This window comes from Artemia sp. Qi Xiang Cuo, chromosome 5, assembly GCF_049724085.1.
Source record: "Artemia sp. Qi Xiang Cuo chromosome 5, ASM4972408v1, whole genome shotgun sequence".
Lineage (NCBI taxonomy): Eukaryota > Metazoa > Arthropoda > Branchiopoda > Anostraca > Artemiidae > Artemia > Artemia sp. Qi Xiang Cuo.
Window position 1 is genome coordinate 2,718,690 of NC_142798.1, and position 18,804 is coordinate 2,737,493.

General features: G+C 36.0%; 1 protein-coding gene across 34 annotated transcripts in view; it reads right to left on the minus strand.

The window, feature by feature from the left end:
• The window catches only part of slo (calcium-activated potassium channel slo), a 382,388-nt gene that overhangs the window by 27,035 nt on the left and 336,549 nt on the right, over nt 1–18,804 (minus strand). For all 34 annotated transcript variants that reach the window (XM_089089291.1, XM_089089290.1, XM_089089284.1 and 31 more), the window contains one exon: nt 5,794–5,977. In XM_089089291.1, coding sequence (XP_088945417.1) covers nt 5,794–5,977 — 184 coding nt within the window. The remainder of the gene's footprint in view (nt 1–5,793; nt 5,978–18,804) is intronic.

Here is an 18,804-nt window from a genome sequence, read left to right on the forward strand (position 1 = left end):
CCCTTCTCCCCAAGGATTTAAGCTCTAGATAGTTCTGTTTATGTGATAACTTATTCCGGATAATTGTCCTTAGAATCTCTACGCACAAAGTTGAGTCAGCAAAGAGAAAACAAGACATAAAAAGAATTTCGTAAAGTAATTCTGACAAATTCCCCCAGTGTAAAATTTCTCCTGATAAATTCACCCCCTGGAAACTTCCCTTGCCATGGAAATTGTCTCCGAGGGAAATCTCACCAGTAGAAAACCCCCCTCTCCCCGCAAAATGTATGCATACTTCCCAATAACAAATACTATACGTAAACAACAAGCAAATTTTGTAACATAAGGACCTATCCCCAGGGCCTTTGGGAGGGCCATGATATCCCCAAGAGCATAGTTATTCGGCTTTTCAACTATGGTGAACAAGATGGTTATCTCAAAATTGTGATCGGATGATTTTGAGAAAAAGGCGGCGTGGGAGGGGGCCTAGCTGCTCTCCAATTTTTTTGGTCACTTAAAAAAAAGTGCTAGAACTTTCAATTTTTGTTCGAATGAGCCCTCTCACGATGGTCTAGAACCATTGGGTCGATACGATCAACCCTGGGAAAAACAAACAAACAAAAACAACAAACAAATAAAACCCGCATCCCTGATCTTTCTTCTGGCAGAAAATTCAAAATTTCACATTTTTTTAGATAGGCACTTGGAACTTCTACAGAAGGGTTATCTGATACGCTGAATCTGATGGTGTGATTTTCATTAAAATTCTATGATTTTTAGGGGGTATTTTACCCTCTTTTTAAAAAATTCAGACAAATTTTCTTAGGGTTTTAACCTTTGATGGGTAAGATTAAACTTGCTGAAACTTATATATTTGAAACCAGCATAAAACCCCAATACTTTTGAAATATCTATTGGTATCAAAATTCCGTCTTTTAGAGTTTTAGCTACTATTTAGCCGGGTCGCTCCTTACTTACAGTTCGTTACCACAGACTTTTTGATGAATAGACCTTAATTGGGTCCAGAGAAGTGCTCTGAAGCACCAAGGATAATAGAAATTAAATCTGATAATTTTAATTGATTAAGTGGAAACTTATTCAACCATATTTACCTTAAGAAATTAGTACAAACTTAGAAGACAATTATTAAAGAAAAGGATCCCCATATGCAGTTTTGGTAGCAAAAGGCGTCAAATAAAAAACTGAAATGTGGATTAATTCTTAATATTAAGTAATTAATAACTGATTAATAATTTTAAGTTGAATTATTATATGAGATTATTTCTGATCGTTTTAAGCTTTAATACTGCACATACTTTTATTGGACAAAAAAAGTAAAGAGCAACTTGAAAACTTTAAACGTTCATAAGTTTTTCCATATGTAAGGAATGCTTACAAGTTACACTAAAGTTATATGGGGTAAAATAATTATTATTTCAGCATTATTATTCCTTGTGTTTGAGCAGTTGTTGTTAAAGAATTGGGACAGTAGATTCAAACTTTAGCTTAAAGATCCAGGGTTTGACTTGGAAGCAGCATGATTCCGTCCTTCCTTTATGTTCATTGCTCCGAACTCTTTAATAGATTAAAAAAAAAAAAATAATAATAATTCCACATAAACATAGATAAAACTATGTTCCTGGTAAAACTTGCTTCCCCCCTCCTTGGAAACTTCCCCGTCGACGCTTAAGATGCCACACCTCTCCACCTTTTACTCTGATAAGCATACGAATGTAATCTTTTTATGTTTAGTTCAAACTACTGAAGTAGTTTGTGCTGACGAAATGCATGAGTGAATCACGAGTTGATTTAGCAATCTCATAAGAGAAGAAAATGGAGAAAAATATCAAAGACATAGATCGTTGATTTCGATAAATTTTTGCAAATCATCTGGTTATAAGCTTTTCACGATGTTTTTGGGTATATACTAACAAATCAAAAGATGTGAAATTAATTTTTTGTTGATTTAAAGATTTATTTTGAAGTGCATATGAGCACAAAGCCTGTAAAATTTGATTTAAACAAACAGCTTTTCAATGATTTTTTTTTTAAAACTTGACATAAACTACATTTAATAGAATTAATTATATTTGCGCTTCTTATTTGTTGTTTCAATTAATAACATTTGTGCGTCTAATTATGATGTAAAACTTTGATTTATTAGCTGTATGAGAATTCCCAATCATTGGAATTTTGACCCTGTTTGGCACAAAAATGTTGTTTTGTTGCAAAAAAATCTATCAAACATTGAGTTAATCAACTTAGTTAAGTTGATTAACTCAATGTTTCTTTATAGTAAATTATGAATGTTTACTTTACAAGTTTACTTTATAGTAAATATGTATATGTATACTAACTGTCTACTTCGTCGGAACTACATTGCTCCTTAGCACTGAATGCGCCACAGTGCGCCATTACTGCCTCTGAAATAGGGAAGTTCAAAATTCCGTCTTTTACAATCCTGAAGCAATTGGCTATTTCAGAATATTCGATCGCTAGCAAATTGGCCCTCTTTGGGATAAAATTGTCATTTTGTGCAACAGAATGGCAGAAAACGCCACTTTTCTGTGGCATATTCAAATGAGTATTTTCCCAATTTTATAGGACTATTGATTTTGTAAAATCATCCCTTTGGAAAAAAAGGACACATTTGTGATCTTCCTGCTTGAAAGACATGTAATGTCCCACATTTCCGTAGATAGGAGCTTGAAACCTCCTTGGAAATAAGATTCTCTTGCGTTCTTAATTCTATGAGGCAACTTCTGGCTCTTTTCCCTCTTTTTCAAATACCAGGCAAACATTCTTACGCCCGTACCTTTTGGTGGGTAACTTCAAACTTAATGAATTTTATGTATTCAGAATTACCAAAAAAAACTAATTCTTTTGATTTACCAGAAACTCTCTTTCTAAGAGTTTCAGATATATAAATATATATATATATATATATATATATATATATATATATATATATATATATATATATATATATATATATATATATATATATATATATATATATATATATATATATATATATATATATATATATATATATATATATATATATATATATATATATATATATATATATATATATATATATATATATATATATATATATATATATATATATATATATATATATATATATATATATATATATATATATATATATATATATATATATATATATATATATATATATATATATATATATATATATATGTGTGTGTGTGTGTGTGTGTGTGTGTGTGTGTGTGTGTGTGTGTGTGTGTGTGTGTGTGTGTGTGTGTGTGTGTGTGTGTGTGTGTGTGTGTGTGTGTGTGTGTGTGTGTGTGTGTGTGTGTGTGTGTGTGTGTGTGTGTGTGTGTGTGTGTGTGTGTGTGTGTGTGTGTGTGTGTGTGTGTGTGTGTGTGTGTGTGTGTGTGTGTGTGTGTGTGTGTGTGTGTGTGTGTGTGTGTGTGTGTGTGTGTGTGTGTGTGTGTGTGTGTGTGTGTGTGTGTGTGTGTGTGTGTGTGTGTGTGTGTGTGTGTGTGTGTGTGTGTGTGTGTGTGTGTGTGTGTGTGTGTGTGTGTGTGTGTGTGTGTGTGTGTGTGTGTGTGTGTGTGTGTGTGTGTGTGTGTGTGTGTGTGTGTGTGTGTGTGTGTGTGTGTGTGTGTGTGTGTGTGTGTGTGTGTGTGTGTGTGTGTGTGTGTGTGTGTGTGTGTGTGTGTGTGTGTGTGTGTGTGTGTGTGTGTGTGTGTGTGTGTGTGTGTGTGTGTGTGTGTGTGTGTGTGTGTGTGTGTGTGTGTGTGTGTGTGTGTGTGTGTGTGTGTGTGTGTGTGTGTGTGTGTGTGTGTGTGTGTGTGTGTGTGTGTGTGTGTGTGTGTGTGTGTGTGTGTGTGTGTGTGTGTGTGTGTGTGTGTGTGTGTGTGTGTGTGTGTGTGTGTGTGTGTGTGTGTGTGTGTGTGTGTGTGTGTGTGTGTGTGTGTGTGTGTGTGTGTGTGTGTGTGTGTGTGTGTGTGTGTGTGTGTGTGTGTGTGTGTGTGTGTGTGTGTGTGTGTGTGTGTGTGTGTGTGTGTGTGTGTGTGTGTGTGTGTGTGTGTGTGTGTGTGTGTGTGTGTGTGTGTGTGTGTGTGTGTGTGTGTGTGTGTGTGTGTGTGTGTGTGTGTGTGTGTGTGTGTGTGTGTGTGTGTGTGTGTGTGTGTGTGTGTGTGTGTGTGTGTGTGTGTGTGTGTGTGTGTGTGTGTGTGTGTGTGTGTGTGTGTGTGTGTGTGTGTGTGTGTGTGTGTGTGTGTGTGTGTGTGTGTGTGTGTGTGTGTGTGTGTGTGTGTGTGTGTGTGTGTGTGTGTGTGTGTGTGTGTGTGTGTGTGTGTGTGTGTGTGTGTGTGTGTGTGTGTGTGTGTGTGTGTGTGTGTGTGTGTGTGTGTGTGTGTGTGTGTGTGTGTGTGTGTGTGTGTGTGTGTGTGTGTGTGTGTGTGTGTGTGTGTGTGTGTGTGTGTGTGTGTGTGTGTGTGTGTGTGTGTGTGTGTGTGTGTGTGTGTGTGTGTGTGTGTGTGTGTGTGTGTGTGTGTGTGTGTGTGTGTGTGTGTGTGTGTGTGTGTGTGTGTGTGTGTGTGTGTGTGTGTGTGTGTGTGTGTGTGTGTGTGTGTGTGTGTGTGTGTGTGTGTGTGTGTGTGTGTGTGTGTGTGTGTGTGTGTGTGTGTGTGTGTGTGTGTGTGTGTGTGTGTGTGTGTGTGTGTGTGTGTGTGTGTGTGTGTGTGTGTGTGTGTGTGTGTGTGTGTGTGTGTGTGTGTGTGTGTGTGTGTGTGTGTGTGTGTGTGTGTGTGTGTGTGTGTGTGTGTGTGTGTGTGTGTGTGTGTGTGTGTGTGTGTGTGTGTGTGTGTGTGTGTGTGTGTGTGTGTGTGTGTGTGTGTGTGTGTGTGTGTGTGTGTGTGTGTGTGTGTGTGTGTGTGTGTGTGTGTGTGTGTGTGTGTGTGTGTGTGTGTGTGTGTGTGTGTGTGTGTGTGTGTGTGTGTGTGTGTGTGTGTGTGTGTGTGTGTGTGTGTGTGTGTGTGTGTGTGTGTGTGTGTGTGTGTGTGTGTGTGTGTGTGTGTGTGTGTGTGTGTGTGTGTGTGTGTGTGTGTGTGTGTGTGTGTGTGTGTGTGTGTGTGTGTGTGTGTGTGTGTGTGTGTGTGTGTGTGTGTGTGTGTGTGTGTGTGTGTGTGTGTGTGTGTGTGTGTGTGTGTGTGTGTGTGTGTGTGTGTGTGTGTGTGTGTGTGTGTGTGTGTGTGTGTGTGTGTGTGTGTGTGTGTGTGTGTGTGTGTGTGTGTGTGTGTGTGTGTGTGTGTGTGTGTGTGTGTGTGTGTGTGTGTGTGTGTGTGTGTGTGTGTGTGTGTGTGTGTGTGTGTGTGTGTGTGTGTGTGTGTGTGTGTGTGTGTGTGTGTGTGTGTGTGTGTGTGTGTGTGTGTGTGTGTGTGTGTGTGTGTGTGTGTGTGTGTGTGTGTGTGTGTGTGTGTGTGTGTGTGTGTGTGTGTGTGTGTGTGTGTGTGTGTGTGTGTGTGTGTGTGTGTGTGTGTGTGTGTGTGTGTGTGTGTGTGTGTGTGTGTGTGTGTGTGTGTGTGTGTGTGTGTGTGTGTGTGTGTGTGTGTGTGTGTGTGTGTGTGTGTGTGTGTGTGTGTGTGTGTGTGTGTGTGTGTGTGTATACGTGTGTATATATATTTCAAAGCTGATAAAAGACGTGTGTGTGTGTGTGTGTGTGTGTGTGTGTGTGTGTTTTACCCTCACACATCCTTTCTTAAGCCCACAAGGGTGTATACAGCTCAAATTGGAAATACCTAATTTAAATCTACTTACGCTGGCTTAGCACCCCAATAGTATCATCAAAGGTCATAGCTTTTATATTTAAGGACGCTAAGATGGCTTCTTTATCAGCTAGGGTGGGGTCGTCATTGCTAGGCACTTTTGCGGACAAGATGACACACATATCACATAAATTCACATTCACTGCACGAAGATCAGCTCTGCTTAGTGGGGATCCCTAAAAAAAAATAGGCTAAAAAAAAAGCTGATTATAGCTTATTGCATCCGTTCTGAATTGTTAGCTCCTCAATTTGATGGAAAATGTCAATGTAAATGTCCACATGCGCTAGAAACCTTTAGCTATCCACCGAGACGGCAAACATCTCTTAAATTATTCCATTAGCCATAAAATATAAATTAATCTATATTGTACGTTTTCTTCCAACAGAGGGCACAAAAAACTGATTTTTTTTTTTTTGAAGAAAAAAATATTCGAAAACCTTTTCATGTAGCACAAACAGTTCTCGTGGTGCTTAAGGAGCTTCAGACCTACAGCCTTCACCTGCTACTCTGAGCAAAGTGTCTCAAGAAAATGTTTCGACTCAAAAAGTGAAACATACTGAAACAATGAAGAACTGTGAGATTGAAGAAATTTGAGAATTACATAAAAATTCCAATTTTCTTAATGACCAAAGTCTATTTTAACTGATGAAGTTTATTAATTACAGCTAAACTCTACTCAAACAGGTTTTCAGTGGTAGACAAGCTTCGAGTCAAGTTGTGACTTAACGCCGGATTCGGCGTTAATTCACATCCTTCACATCCTATTATCCTTCTGCCGGATTCGATGACGGGCTAGGGGAAAACAAATTCGCTTAATATGTCATATATTGATAGTGTAAGATAGAAATTTATGGTGTCGGGGGGAATTATATTGGTGTCCTTCGTTCTATTTGTGGCTCGTGGGAGTTTCGTGGAAACAGACTCTGGACATAAAGGGCTAAAAGAAAAGTAAAAAATGTTTGAAATTCCATAAAAGAATTGAAATTCTTAATTTTGTTCTAGAAAAGAGTTTAATGAAGTAGTTTGTGCTGAAGAAATGCATGAGTGAATCACGAGCTGATTCAGCAATCTCATAAGACAAGAAAATGAAAAAAAAAAAATCAAAGATATAGGTCGTTGATTTTAATAAATTTTTGCAAATCATCTGGTTATAACTTTTTGCGATATTTTGGAGTATTTACTAAGAAAGTAAAAGTTGTGAAATTGAATTTTTTTTTTATTTAAAAATCTATTTTGAAGTGCATATGAGCACAAAGTTTATAAAATTTGATTTAAACACACTGCTTTTCAATGGTAATTTTTTTTTTAAACTTGACATTATTTCCATTTAATAGAAATAATTATATTTGTGCTTATTATTTTGTTTCAATTAATAGCATTTGTGCGTCGAACTATGATGTAAAACTTTGATTTATTAGCTTTATCAGAATTCCCAATCATTGGATTTTGACCTTGTTTGGCACAAAATTGTTGTTTTGTTGCAAAAAATTGCACATGGTTGTGGCCTGATCTCTTTCGTCACGTAAAAGCCACAGTAACTTTTAATTGCTACTCAAATTGGCTACTTTATGATTACTTACAACTGTCAATTGAGTAAGATAACTACTGAAATAAAAATCTGCATGGGTTGAAAATCCTGAAACATACAAACATTTTTAGTTTTCTGTAAAGTGCAACCAACGTGCCTTTAGTAGGCCCGGGGGGGGGGGGGCGCTATGCGTACTTTTTTGTGTTAATTCAGTTCGTTAAAGTTGGACGTGAATATTCCTTTAAATTTCTCTTCGTTTTGGGTCTCTCGAGCATTTTTCTTTTCAGGAAAATTTTTAAGTTTTGAGAAAAAGGTCATCATTTCAGACATTAAAAAAAAACTTTAAAAGACCAGACAAATCGGTGAATTACATCGAAAATATATGGAATAATTAAAAAACAGCTTTAATAAAAAAAACAGCTTTACCAATTCAATAAATTCAATTCCAACAAAATTGAATTCACAAGTAAATCCTCACAAAAGAAAGAAAAGTTTACAACCCAGATAATTTGTACAAATTTATTAAAATCAGAAAACTATTATATTCGGAATTTCCTCATGACTAGCGTATATTTTCTCTGTGTAAGCTGCTTTGCTAAAGACTTCGCCTAAAAATAGTTTGAAAAAACCCTTAGATATATAGCGATTGTCTCATAGAATTTGAATATAGGTGAAATTTTTCTCAACCCTGCATAAAATTCCCACGAGCCGACAGTGAAACGGACTACCAACGGAACACCGAGTATGAATTCATAAAAGCAGCCAGTTTCCATAATATGCTATAAGTGAATAGGTATTAAGTGATTGTATTCCTGCTTAAACCGTCACCGAATACGTTCCAACGTTAAATGCGTCAATTCAGAGGCCTCAAATTCAAACTTCGTTTTAGCCAAGTCAAGCCAATTTGAATGAAATTCATCAATTATATTGGCTTAAGTCGTGACGCAAATTAAAACTCGCCTGGCTTTCGCGGTTAGTGTGGAGCTAAGCTAGATCAGACTTTCAAGAGCAAACTGTATTTTCAAAATCTCTAGGGCAGTTTTTCTTTCAATGACAAAACCAAAAAGAGACTTTTCAAAACAAGATCTCAAACACAAATAATTAACAGCAAAAAGTACAAAAAGTGAAATATACATCAAATAATAATATAACATAAATATTTATTATTAGAAGAAAAGAAAAAAGATAAGCTATATATATTAGAATAATATTAGAAGAAAATAAATATTAGAAGAAAAAAGATAAACTATACATATTAGAATAATATTAGAAGAAAATAGATAAACTATATATAAAAGAATAATATTAGAAGAAAATAAATATTCGAAGAAAAAAAGATAAACTATAAAGAAAAACTAAACAGGAAAATGAGGGTGAATTTTCAGCCAGCGAACACAAAGAAGTGAAAAGACAAAAACAGATATTTAGGCAAGGATCTCCACCAAGCCTTCATCAGTGCACCAAAAACAAAACAAAAAGCAAAAAACAAACGTTTTGTAGTTAACTGTACAAGAGCAGAAGAAACTCAGAATCAAACAATAAAAAAACCAAGCCAGAATAAAAGACTATTCACAAATTAGACCTGGCAATAATCCTCTTCTTAGTGACTAGTTAAGCTTTCCTACTGACCTGGTTTTTTTAATATGTTAAGATGATCTTGGTTGAAATGAAAATATTATTTGATTCTCTTAGAATTAAGTTACTTTATATGGGGGCTATAGGAATATCTCCTATATCTCTATTTAAAGCAAGGTATCTATTTATGTATTTCTTAATTTCAATTTATTTCCCTTTAAGATTGTGGTAAAACATTTACAATGGAAATAAAAATTGCCTCGTCAAAAACAACTAAATAAATTGGATGTTCAAAACGTATTTGTTCGGGGATTTTACATATTTATCTATTAAAAGCTTCTTTTAATGCAGGTTTTCCCCTCAGTTGTTGACAGGTTCTGCCCAAAAGAACACGGGACTTTGTAAACACCATTATCAACGATAGGGTCAGTTTTAATTTTCTCAGAATTGAAAAACGCTCGACCTTTAGTTTATTTTTGAAAGAAATATGAAGAAAACTATGTTCCTTTAAAAATTTTCCAAGTTTGTCGCTGAGTCTCTGAATATATGGTAAAATGGTAAAAGTTTTGTTTTCACTAGCAGGAATAAGTAAAGAGGAAGAATATGTTCATTATTCTCCTGTTATACATTTTTTAATCTATCATCTATAATAGATTATTATAGATAACAAATTATTCTTAATAAGTTTAATGCGGCAAACACTACAAAATAGGTTATCTTTAACATAATTTAATTTAGTTGACTAGAGAGACAACCACGCCTATTTTCACTGAAGGAGGTTGTATTGACGAGAAATGCTGATAACAATCATTGTGGATGGATTTCTTATAGATAACAAATTCAAGATAGGTAACTTTCTTTAGAATTAAAACATCTAAAAAAGGGAGCTTTCCTGAAAATTCCACCTCTAACGTAAATTGAATATTTGAATCAAAAGTCTCTAAATGCACCAAAAATTGTTTAGAGAATCATGCCCATGTTCCCAAACAGACACCTGCTCGACATCTGCTTTTCATAGTCAACATTGCATTCAAGTGTTTAAAGGACAGCAACATTTTTCTACTGATTTCAATTAAAAAAAAATGAAGTTCAAATGCTGCAAATGAAGTTCAAATATTTATAATTTGTACCGTTGAATTTGAAGACAACCTTCTATTTTGGGTTACGCCTTGTAAAACAATTGCTAAGAGACTTGTTTCCACGTCTCACTGCAACTTCAAAGATATGTTAGTTAGATACCTTCCAGAAACTTAATATAGTTTAAGGTAGAGCTTCACCCCCAAGACTGATCAAGAGGATAGTCTACAAACCAAATTCATAAATGTAGACTTAAAAATTCGCATTTTTGCCAAAAATTTGAACAAAAAGAGTAACAGATGGAAACTATAGGTTTTGAAGTTGTGAGTTCATCTGTGATCAGGCTGGCCGTTGAGACCGTGCCGTGCAGCGGTAATTTTTAATAGCTGATAGGCGAATACATGTTTAAATGTCAAATGTTAATTGTCAGTGGAGCTGCTGACTTTTGATTCAGAGCTATTTATTTTTGTTTTGACTAGTCCACCCCCCTAAAATTTGATGTTGGATTAGAACTATTAAATATAATTATTTATCCTCTCATATGAGCCTTAAATTATTTTCCACCATTTTGACAGCAAACATGTCCCTGCCATGCTTTGCGTTGACTCTGATTTTAACTCCCTCGCGGTATCTTCAATAGCATATAACAGCCTTTTAGATTTGGGATGACAGTATATACCAAGGTTCCATTTCTACCAGACTATGTACCAAACAGGTTCTTCTAGTAGGTAAACAGGTCATCACACTCTTTCAAGGAATATACATGTTTTTTTTTTATTATTCCATTGTTTCTCTGTTTGTCAGTCGATTTTTGAAAGTTTGACGTTTTTTAAAATAAAAAAAATGTTTTATACGGTTTTCTAAAAAAAAAAAAAAAAAAACTTTTAATTATAAAATTTACTTAATTTAAAAAAAAACTCCATATAATTTAACAAAACTGCATAACAATTTTAATTACGCATTAATACATTGTTTATAGTACACCATATATTTTTAACTTTTGAAAACAATGGATTTGTATATTTTAAATGTGATTAAAATTTTCATTCTTTTATTCCCCCCCCCAAAAAAATAAAGAAAATCATTTTACTCTTCAATTATCATTTCTGATGGAAAGCCCCCCTCCCCTACCAAACAAAAAACTATTAAGACAATTACGAATGAAGTAAATATAAAAGTCAAATAACGCTTTTTTTTCTATTATGTAAATACAATATATCAATCATAGGTATGTTTACAAGTTTTAATGTTTTGAAAAAGTTCTTTATCATTCAGAAATAAAGCTTTTCCTAACATGATGTATTTTTCTGCTTTGAATGAAAAGCTTGCGTGTTACAAAGTGTGTGAGAGTTTTTTTTTTGGGGGGGGGGTTAAATTTCACAGGCTCTTGCTATAAACGGGGTTTGTCTAATTCCGATGTCACGGCGGATGACTTTGGGAAAAAATTAGTGTGGGAGGGGGGGCCTAGATGCCCTCCATTTTTTTTGGGGGGTTACTTAAAAAGGACATTAGAACTTTTAATTTCCGTTCGAATGGGACTCCAGATAAGAGCTTTTAACTTCTATAGTAGGGTTCTCTGATGATGTGATTTTCTTTAAAGTTATATGAGTTTTAGAGGATGTTTTCCCCCTTTTTTCGAAAACAAGTCAAATTTTTCTCAGGCGCGTAACTTTTGACCGCTATAGCTAAACTTGATGAAACTGATATATTTGAAATCATAAGTATTCGCTCTTTACGCTAAAGTTTACGCTTTTTTTCAATTATGTAAATAAAATCTATCTATCATTGGTATGTTTACAAGTTTTAATTGTTTTGAAAAACTGTTCATTATCATTCAGAAATAAAGCTTTTTCATAACATGATGTATTTTTCTGCTTTGAATGAAAAGCTTGCGTGTTACAACGAGTGTGAGAGTTTTGGGGGGGGGATAAAGGTCACCGGCTCGTGCTATAAACGGGGTTTGTCTAAGTCCGAGGTCACGGCGGATGACTTGGGGAAAAAATTAGTGGGGGAGGGGGGCCTAGATGCCCTCCATTTTTTTTTGGGTTACTTAAAAAGGACATTAAAACTTTTAATTTCCGTTCGAATGAGACTCCAGATAGGAGCTTTTAACTTCTATAGTAGGGTTCTCTGATGATGTGATTTTCATTAAAGTTCTACGAGTTTTAGAGGATGTTTCCCCCCTTTTTTCGAAAACAAGGCAAATTTTTCTCAGGCGCGTAACTTTTGACTGCTATAGCTAAACTTGATGAAACTGATATATTTGAAATCATAAGGATTCGCTCTTTACGCTAAAGTTTACGCTTTTTTTCTATTATGTAAATAAAATCTATCCATCATAGGTATGTTTACAAGTTTTAATTGTTTTGAAAAACAGTTATTTATAATAAACAAATAACGGTTTGTCATCACATGTTTTAATTTTCTGCTTTGAAGGAAAAGCTTGCGTTTTACAACTAGTGGGAGAGTTTGGGGGGGGGGGGGTTAAATTAAAAAGGCGCTTGCTATAAAAGGGGTTTGTCTAATTCCGATGTCACAGCAGATGACTTTGGGAAAAAAATTAGCGGGGGAGGGGGGCCTAGTTGCCCTCCATTTTTTTTTGGGGTTACTTAAAAAGGACATTAGAACTATTAATTTCCGTTCGACTGGGACTCCAGATAGGAGCTTTTAACTTCTATAGTAGGGTTCTCTGATGATGTGATTTTCATTAAAGTTCTATGAGTTTTAGAGGGCGTTTTCCCCCCTTTTTCGAAAACAAGGCGAATTTTTCTCAGGTGCGTAATTTTTTACCGCTATAGTTAAACTTGATGAAACTGATATATGTGAAATCATAAGAATTCGCTCTTTACACTAAAGATTACGCTTTTTTTTCTATTATGTAAATAAAATCTATCCATCATAGGTATGTTTACAAGTTTTAATTGTTTTGAAAAACAGTTCATTATCATTCAGAAATAAAGCTTTTTCCTAACATGATGTATTTTTTTGCTTTGAATGAAAAGCTTGCGTGTTACAAAGAGTGTGAGAGTTTGGGGGGGGAGGGAGGAGCAGGGTAGAAAAGGCCCTCCATCCCACAATCAAAAAACCCATTATTTTGAAATCAAGATGTTTTTTTTTTACAATACTTTATATTTCTAATATAAAATGAATTATTTTCCAAAAACCCAAAAATACATTTTTGATACCTGCTAAATTTTTTTGTCTTTTTTTTTAAAGGAAGAAGAGACATGCAATAATCACTCTTCTGAGACGAAAGTGAGATATGGCGAACCTTCATTAATACAGGCCACAAGAGCGTCTGCTATCAAATTCGCTAGAAAAGTTACACACGATCAGGATCGTGCATCGAGCACCCAACTTATAGTGACAGAGCCCTCTGACTCCCGCGTTGGCTCCATGGCAAACCCCCCTCAAGTATTACAAAGGAGTTCAGATATAGAAGTCCAGTCAGAATTTTTAAGTATATACATAATTTTTTTTTCTATCTCTATTTTCAAAAATAAGACAAAATTTTCTCAGGCGCATAGCTTTTTAAAAACTTAAAATTTAAAAAAACTTAAATTTTTACTTAAAAAATAAGGGGGGGGGGGGGCTCTAAAAAGGACCATCCAACATTTTAATTGTTGATATGGACGGAGAAAAAAGTTCTTCTCTCTTACAAGTATTTATTTAGCCCAGGTCGAAAAAATCCGTTGGCAACACACAGAGGAAAATACGGATTATTGAGAAAGTAACAACAACACCACCAACCGCAGACATATGGAGTTCGTTTCCTTTAACTGAAGCCTAGGAGCAAGTGTTCGTACAGCATACTGCGTCAGTCGAACAATGGTCAAATTTCATTAACAGTTATAATGAAGAGGCTCAAAGAATCGAATTGGACTCATATTTTGCGTTTTTTATTTAAAAAAAAAAAATTTGGAATAAAACCATTAATTTTTTCTATCATTCTCTTGTTCGAACTTACCCTTCTAATAAGAATAGGACTACATTTTCCCGACAAAAAAAAAATATTTTTTTTTAACATGTTCAGTTGACATTATGAATGACATAAGGCAATGTAACTTTTTTTTCTTCTTCTTTTAATTGTTCAGGTGGTGGGACAATGACTATGAGAAATTGACAAAAGTTTATTAACTATAAAAAAAATAATGATTATTTTACATAAAAAATAAAACTTTTTTTTTCTACAGATTAAAAATATAGCACTACCAGCGACACAATTGAGTGATGATGGAAGTATACTTAAAGAACCAATTCTGTCACCACCAGAAGAGTTCAGGGATGAACCTACACTGGTTCTAGATAATATGAAGTGATATGAGGGATTCCTTAATGTTGTTTTTGGTGAATTGACCAGCCTTGAGGACTTAAATTGTGATGTTGAGATTCCTGCACACTCAAACGGGGCAGATTATTTAATGCATGAATATTTAGATGATGATGCAACATGTAAATTTGAACCGAGTTCTCATAATAAAACTACATCAGAGGACAATACCGGCTGGCTCGACCAATTGTCCCAAAACACCTTAGAATATGTACTAGGGGATCTCATGTCACATCCACCCAATGTGATTGAACAAACAGGGTCAGGACATGAAAACAGTGCTACGTCCCCGGAATTGCCTGATTTTTATCTGTTCGAATCTGCTCTAGGTCATTTGCAAACATACAAGGTAGATTTTAGCCTTCCCGAGGAAAACGCTGGCATTATTTTAACTGACCCCGTGAAAAATCTCCATAGCTATATCGACAGAATTCGAGCACTTATTGATATTCAGATCCAGAAATGGGGAGGTCAAGGGGGAATTAAAGCATCAGTGAACCAAAAAGTTTACCGACAAAAGGGGGCATCCGGGGACATTTTTTATTTTCATTTTTCGACAGCTAACCAGACTTTCTACCCAGGTCTAAACGAATTTGAAGACAACTTTTTCAACTGGGTGAATAAACTAAATTCAACTTTGGATACATTTAATGTGAGGGGAAGTGGGTCCACAATTTTATACATTGAATGCATGGATCTGAATCTCGGTAGATTTAAAAAAAACTTTAGTTTAAGAGGTGCGGAGGGTGCTCAACAAAATAAAATGCCACCCAGATTTGTCGACTACCAAAGGAGTTCAGGGTTTCAATTTTGACACAGGACTGCAATGCTTTAAGTACGCATTTTCAGCAGCAGCCCATAAGACATTAAAAAATGATTCAACAATGAAAAATCTTTACGAACTTGCTCGCAACGGTGGAAAAAATTTCCCTAAAGTAAATTTTTATTGTTTGGAGGGAAAATATCCGGTGTCCTTAAACGAGATAAGCATCTATGAGACACAATAGTACAAGGGGGGGGGGGCGTTGGGGGGACTCCACGATGACATTGACTGTGGAGAGGGGGGGAAAAAACCAAATAAAACAGGGATTTTGTATTCGGTGAGGACACCGAGAGTGGACAATTTAAAAAATTTGGTATGGGTTATTTATCAGCCTCCCAAAGAGGTAAATTCTTATGGTCATTTTTTCCCGTTACAGCGATAAGTCGAATCCTCTGTCAAGGCGTTCAGAAAGGAGAACGTTTCTATTGCCCCATGTGCCTTTCCCCATTTAGATCTGAGCGAACGTTTTCAGATCACATGGGGCATTGCAAAATTCATGGAAATCAAATAATAGAACTGCCGGTAGAAGGCAAAGACATTTTACAATTTAAAAATTTTCAAAATTCTCTTCTGCAATCTGATAAAGTGTCTTTGGATTGTGAAACTAGACTGGTTGAGGTATCAGACCCGTCAAGGCCACATATATTCAAGGAACAAAAACTAGTTGCGTTTTCCTATGCACATTCACTTCGCGACGTAAACACTACCCCTCACGTGGAAGAGTTTTTTTAACTATGTACGAGGAGGGCAGTATGGAAAAGTTCTTGGTTTCTTTAATCAAAACGGCAAACAGAGCAATTTCACGATTACGTCATACCAATTATCCGATGACATTGTCGGATAAAGAGCAACTGGCGTTGGAAAAGGGAACAATTTGCTGGGTTTGTAGGAGTGTCCTTGCCCCAAAAGACGCCGTGCAGGACCACAATCACCTTATTGACCCCACTTCAACGGGAAAAAGTAACTTTCGGGGGTGGGCTCACAATTCGTGTAATTTAAAAATTAAACAACAACTTTTTCTACCGGTTTTTATACATAACTCTAACTACGATCTGAAGTTTGTGCTACATGCATTGGCACATCTTCAAATAAATTGAACAGTGGATGATGATGCATGGGTGATAGACAGCTTTACGTAGAAAATCATACCTATATCCGCGGAAAAGTTGATTGTTTTGGAATTTATGTGGAAATTTGTTGAAGCCGGTGTTGAGTACACGAATAAAATTCGCTTTTTAGATTTATACAGTTTTTTCCCCAAATCATTGAGCAAATTAATTCAAGTGCAGAAAACGATGACAGCAGGAATGCTTTCCCCCTTCTCAATTAACAATTTCCAAATGATGTATATGATTTGTTAACGGTCAAGGGCATCTATCCTTATGATTATTATTGTTCCATGTCGAGATTCGCCGAGGAGGCTATTCCTCCAATTGAATAATAATACGACAGTCTTCATGATCGTAGTTGCACCCCCGAGGAATACAGTTTTGCTAAAAAAGTTTGGGCAGAGGGGGGGTGTAAAAATGGATTTGAATACTGCAAGCTGTATTTGTCGAGTGACGTGTTAACTTTGTTAGAAATTATGTGTAAAAATACGTATAAAATCTATGAGGAGTTTAATCTTGATTTGGGTTATTATTATTCTTCGCCTCATATAGTGATGGACCTCATCCTGAAAATTAGTGGGGAAAAAATTGGGCTAATCACTGACATTGATCAGCATCTGTTCATCGAGAGGTCAATGAGGGGGGGTTTTGTTTTTCATGGGGCCCGTAACTTGGAAACTAATCCAGCGGGGGAGAAGACAGGGACAGAATCAAATGCAGTTTTCCTCGATATGAATTCTCTCTACCCCTCAGCCATGTCCCATTATGCACTACCTTGCGGTGACTATAAATGGCTCAATGACCCTCAAGCTCCCCAGTTCCCCAACATTGGCGACGACAGTGTTGAGGAGAATGAACCGGTTGGATGGTTTTTTGAAATTGATGGAGAGATACCAGTAGAGCTTCACGATTCAATAAATGATTTTGTTTTACCGTTTATCAATAGACATGTGACTAAGGACTCTTTGAGTCCTCGCAATAGGCGTTTAGTCGAGGTGGACGGATTGCATTGGGCACCTTCAAAACAAAAACTTATTGCTGACCTTCTGCCGAAAAAAAACATAGTTGTACACCATTTAGCGTTAAAATTTATGTGTAACAATGGTTTAAACGTCACAAATGTTCACCGAGCACTCGAGTTTAGTCAAAAACCCTATCTGAAAAGTTTGTTGACACTTTTGTCGGCAAACGTTCTGCAGCACAGACGAAAGCTGAAAAAGAAATTTATAAACTCATTTTAAATTCGGCTTTCGGCAAAATATGTGAGAGTGTTCGCAATAGGAATCGTTGTGACGTTGTGACCGATCCCGAACACTGGGCACGAATTATTGCCGATCCCAATTACCCGTCCTGTACAATCATTGGCCCGGTCATGGTACTTTTGAATATGAAAAAAAGACACATTGTCTTGAATAAAAATATTGCTGCAGGCAGTGCTATCTTGGAGATCTCAAAAAAGCTCATGTTAGAATTCTACTACAATGTTGCTAGGGTACGGTGGCCTGAAAAGGAGCAAGTAGAGGTCTGCTACAGTGACACGGATTCTCTACTGCTCAAAGTAAAAACACCAACTCTAATTGATGATTTGGTGCACGGTGAAATTATCAGTTCACAAATGGACTACCCCAATTGGAGTGGTGATCTTTACCATGAGCTAGTAAAACGTTGGGCGCCAAATCAACTTTTATTTTTTAAATCTGAAACAGGTAGCGACTTGATTTCCCATGGTATGTTTGTAGGTCAGAAGGTGTACTTTATACAGACATACGACGAAGAAATCAAGAAACGTTGCAAAGGAGTACCCACGCGCTATGTCGAAAAGAATTTCGACATGAACATTTATAGGAATTGTATTGTTCAAAATACAATTCCACGAGCAAAATTGTTGGCAATTCGTTCATTGAACTACAGGAACTATACTGTAAATGTAGAAAAAATAGCCATGAGTACCATTTCCGACAAGATCTATGTTTGTCAAGAGGGTGTGACCACCCTCCCCCTTGGACACTATTTAACTACCGACCGGATCGAATGTACGGCCCACCGTGAAAGTCTCGGTTAAAATAAAGGCCTGTAACTAATTTCCTAAAAACCTTTGGGGGGGGGGGGCCTCGCGGCCTTTGGGGGGGGGGGCCTCGCGGCCCGGGGGGGGGGGCGGCCGTCGCCAGCGCGGGGGGCGCACCGTCACCAAAGTTATCTTTTTTTTTTTTTTTGGACTTAGAGCAGATTTTTTTTTTTTTCAAGTGCCATCTCTAATTTAATGTTTTTTTTTCTCTATAAACAAAAAAAAAAAAAAATGTGTTTTTTCTCTCTCTCTGTACCTATGTAAATGTTGGTGTTGTATTTTTTTTTATTATAAATAAATTTAAAAAAAAAAAGTGTATTTTTTCAAGTTCTCTCTATCAATTTAATGTTTTTTTTTCAATCTATAAATAAACAAAAAAAAAAGTGTTTTTTTTCTATGTTTTTATACCACTTTACATGTTGTTTGTATTTTTTTTTATAAATAAATTTGAAAAAGTGTATTTTTTTTTTTTTTCAATGTTTTGTTACTTTTTTT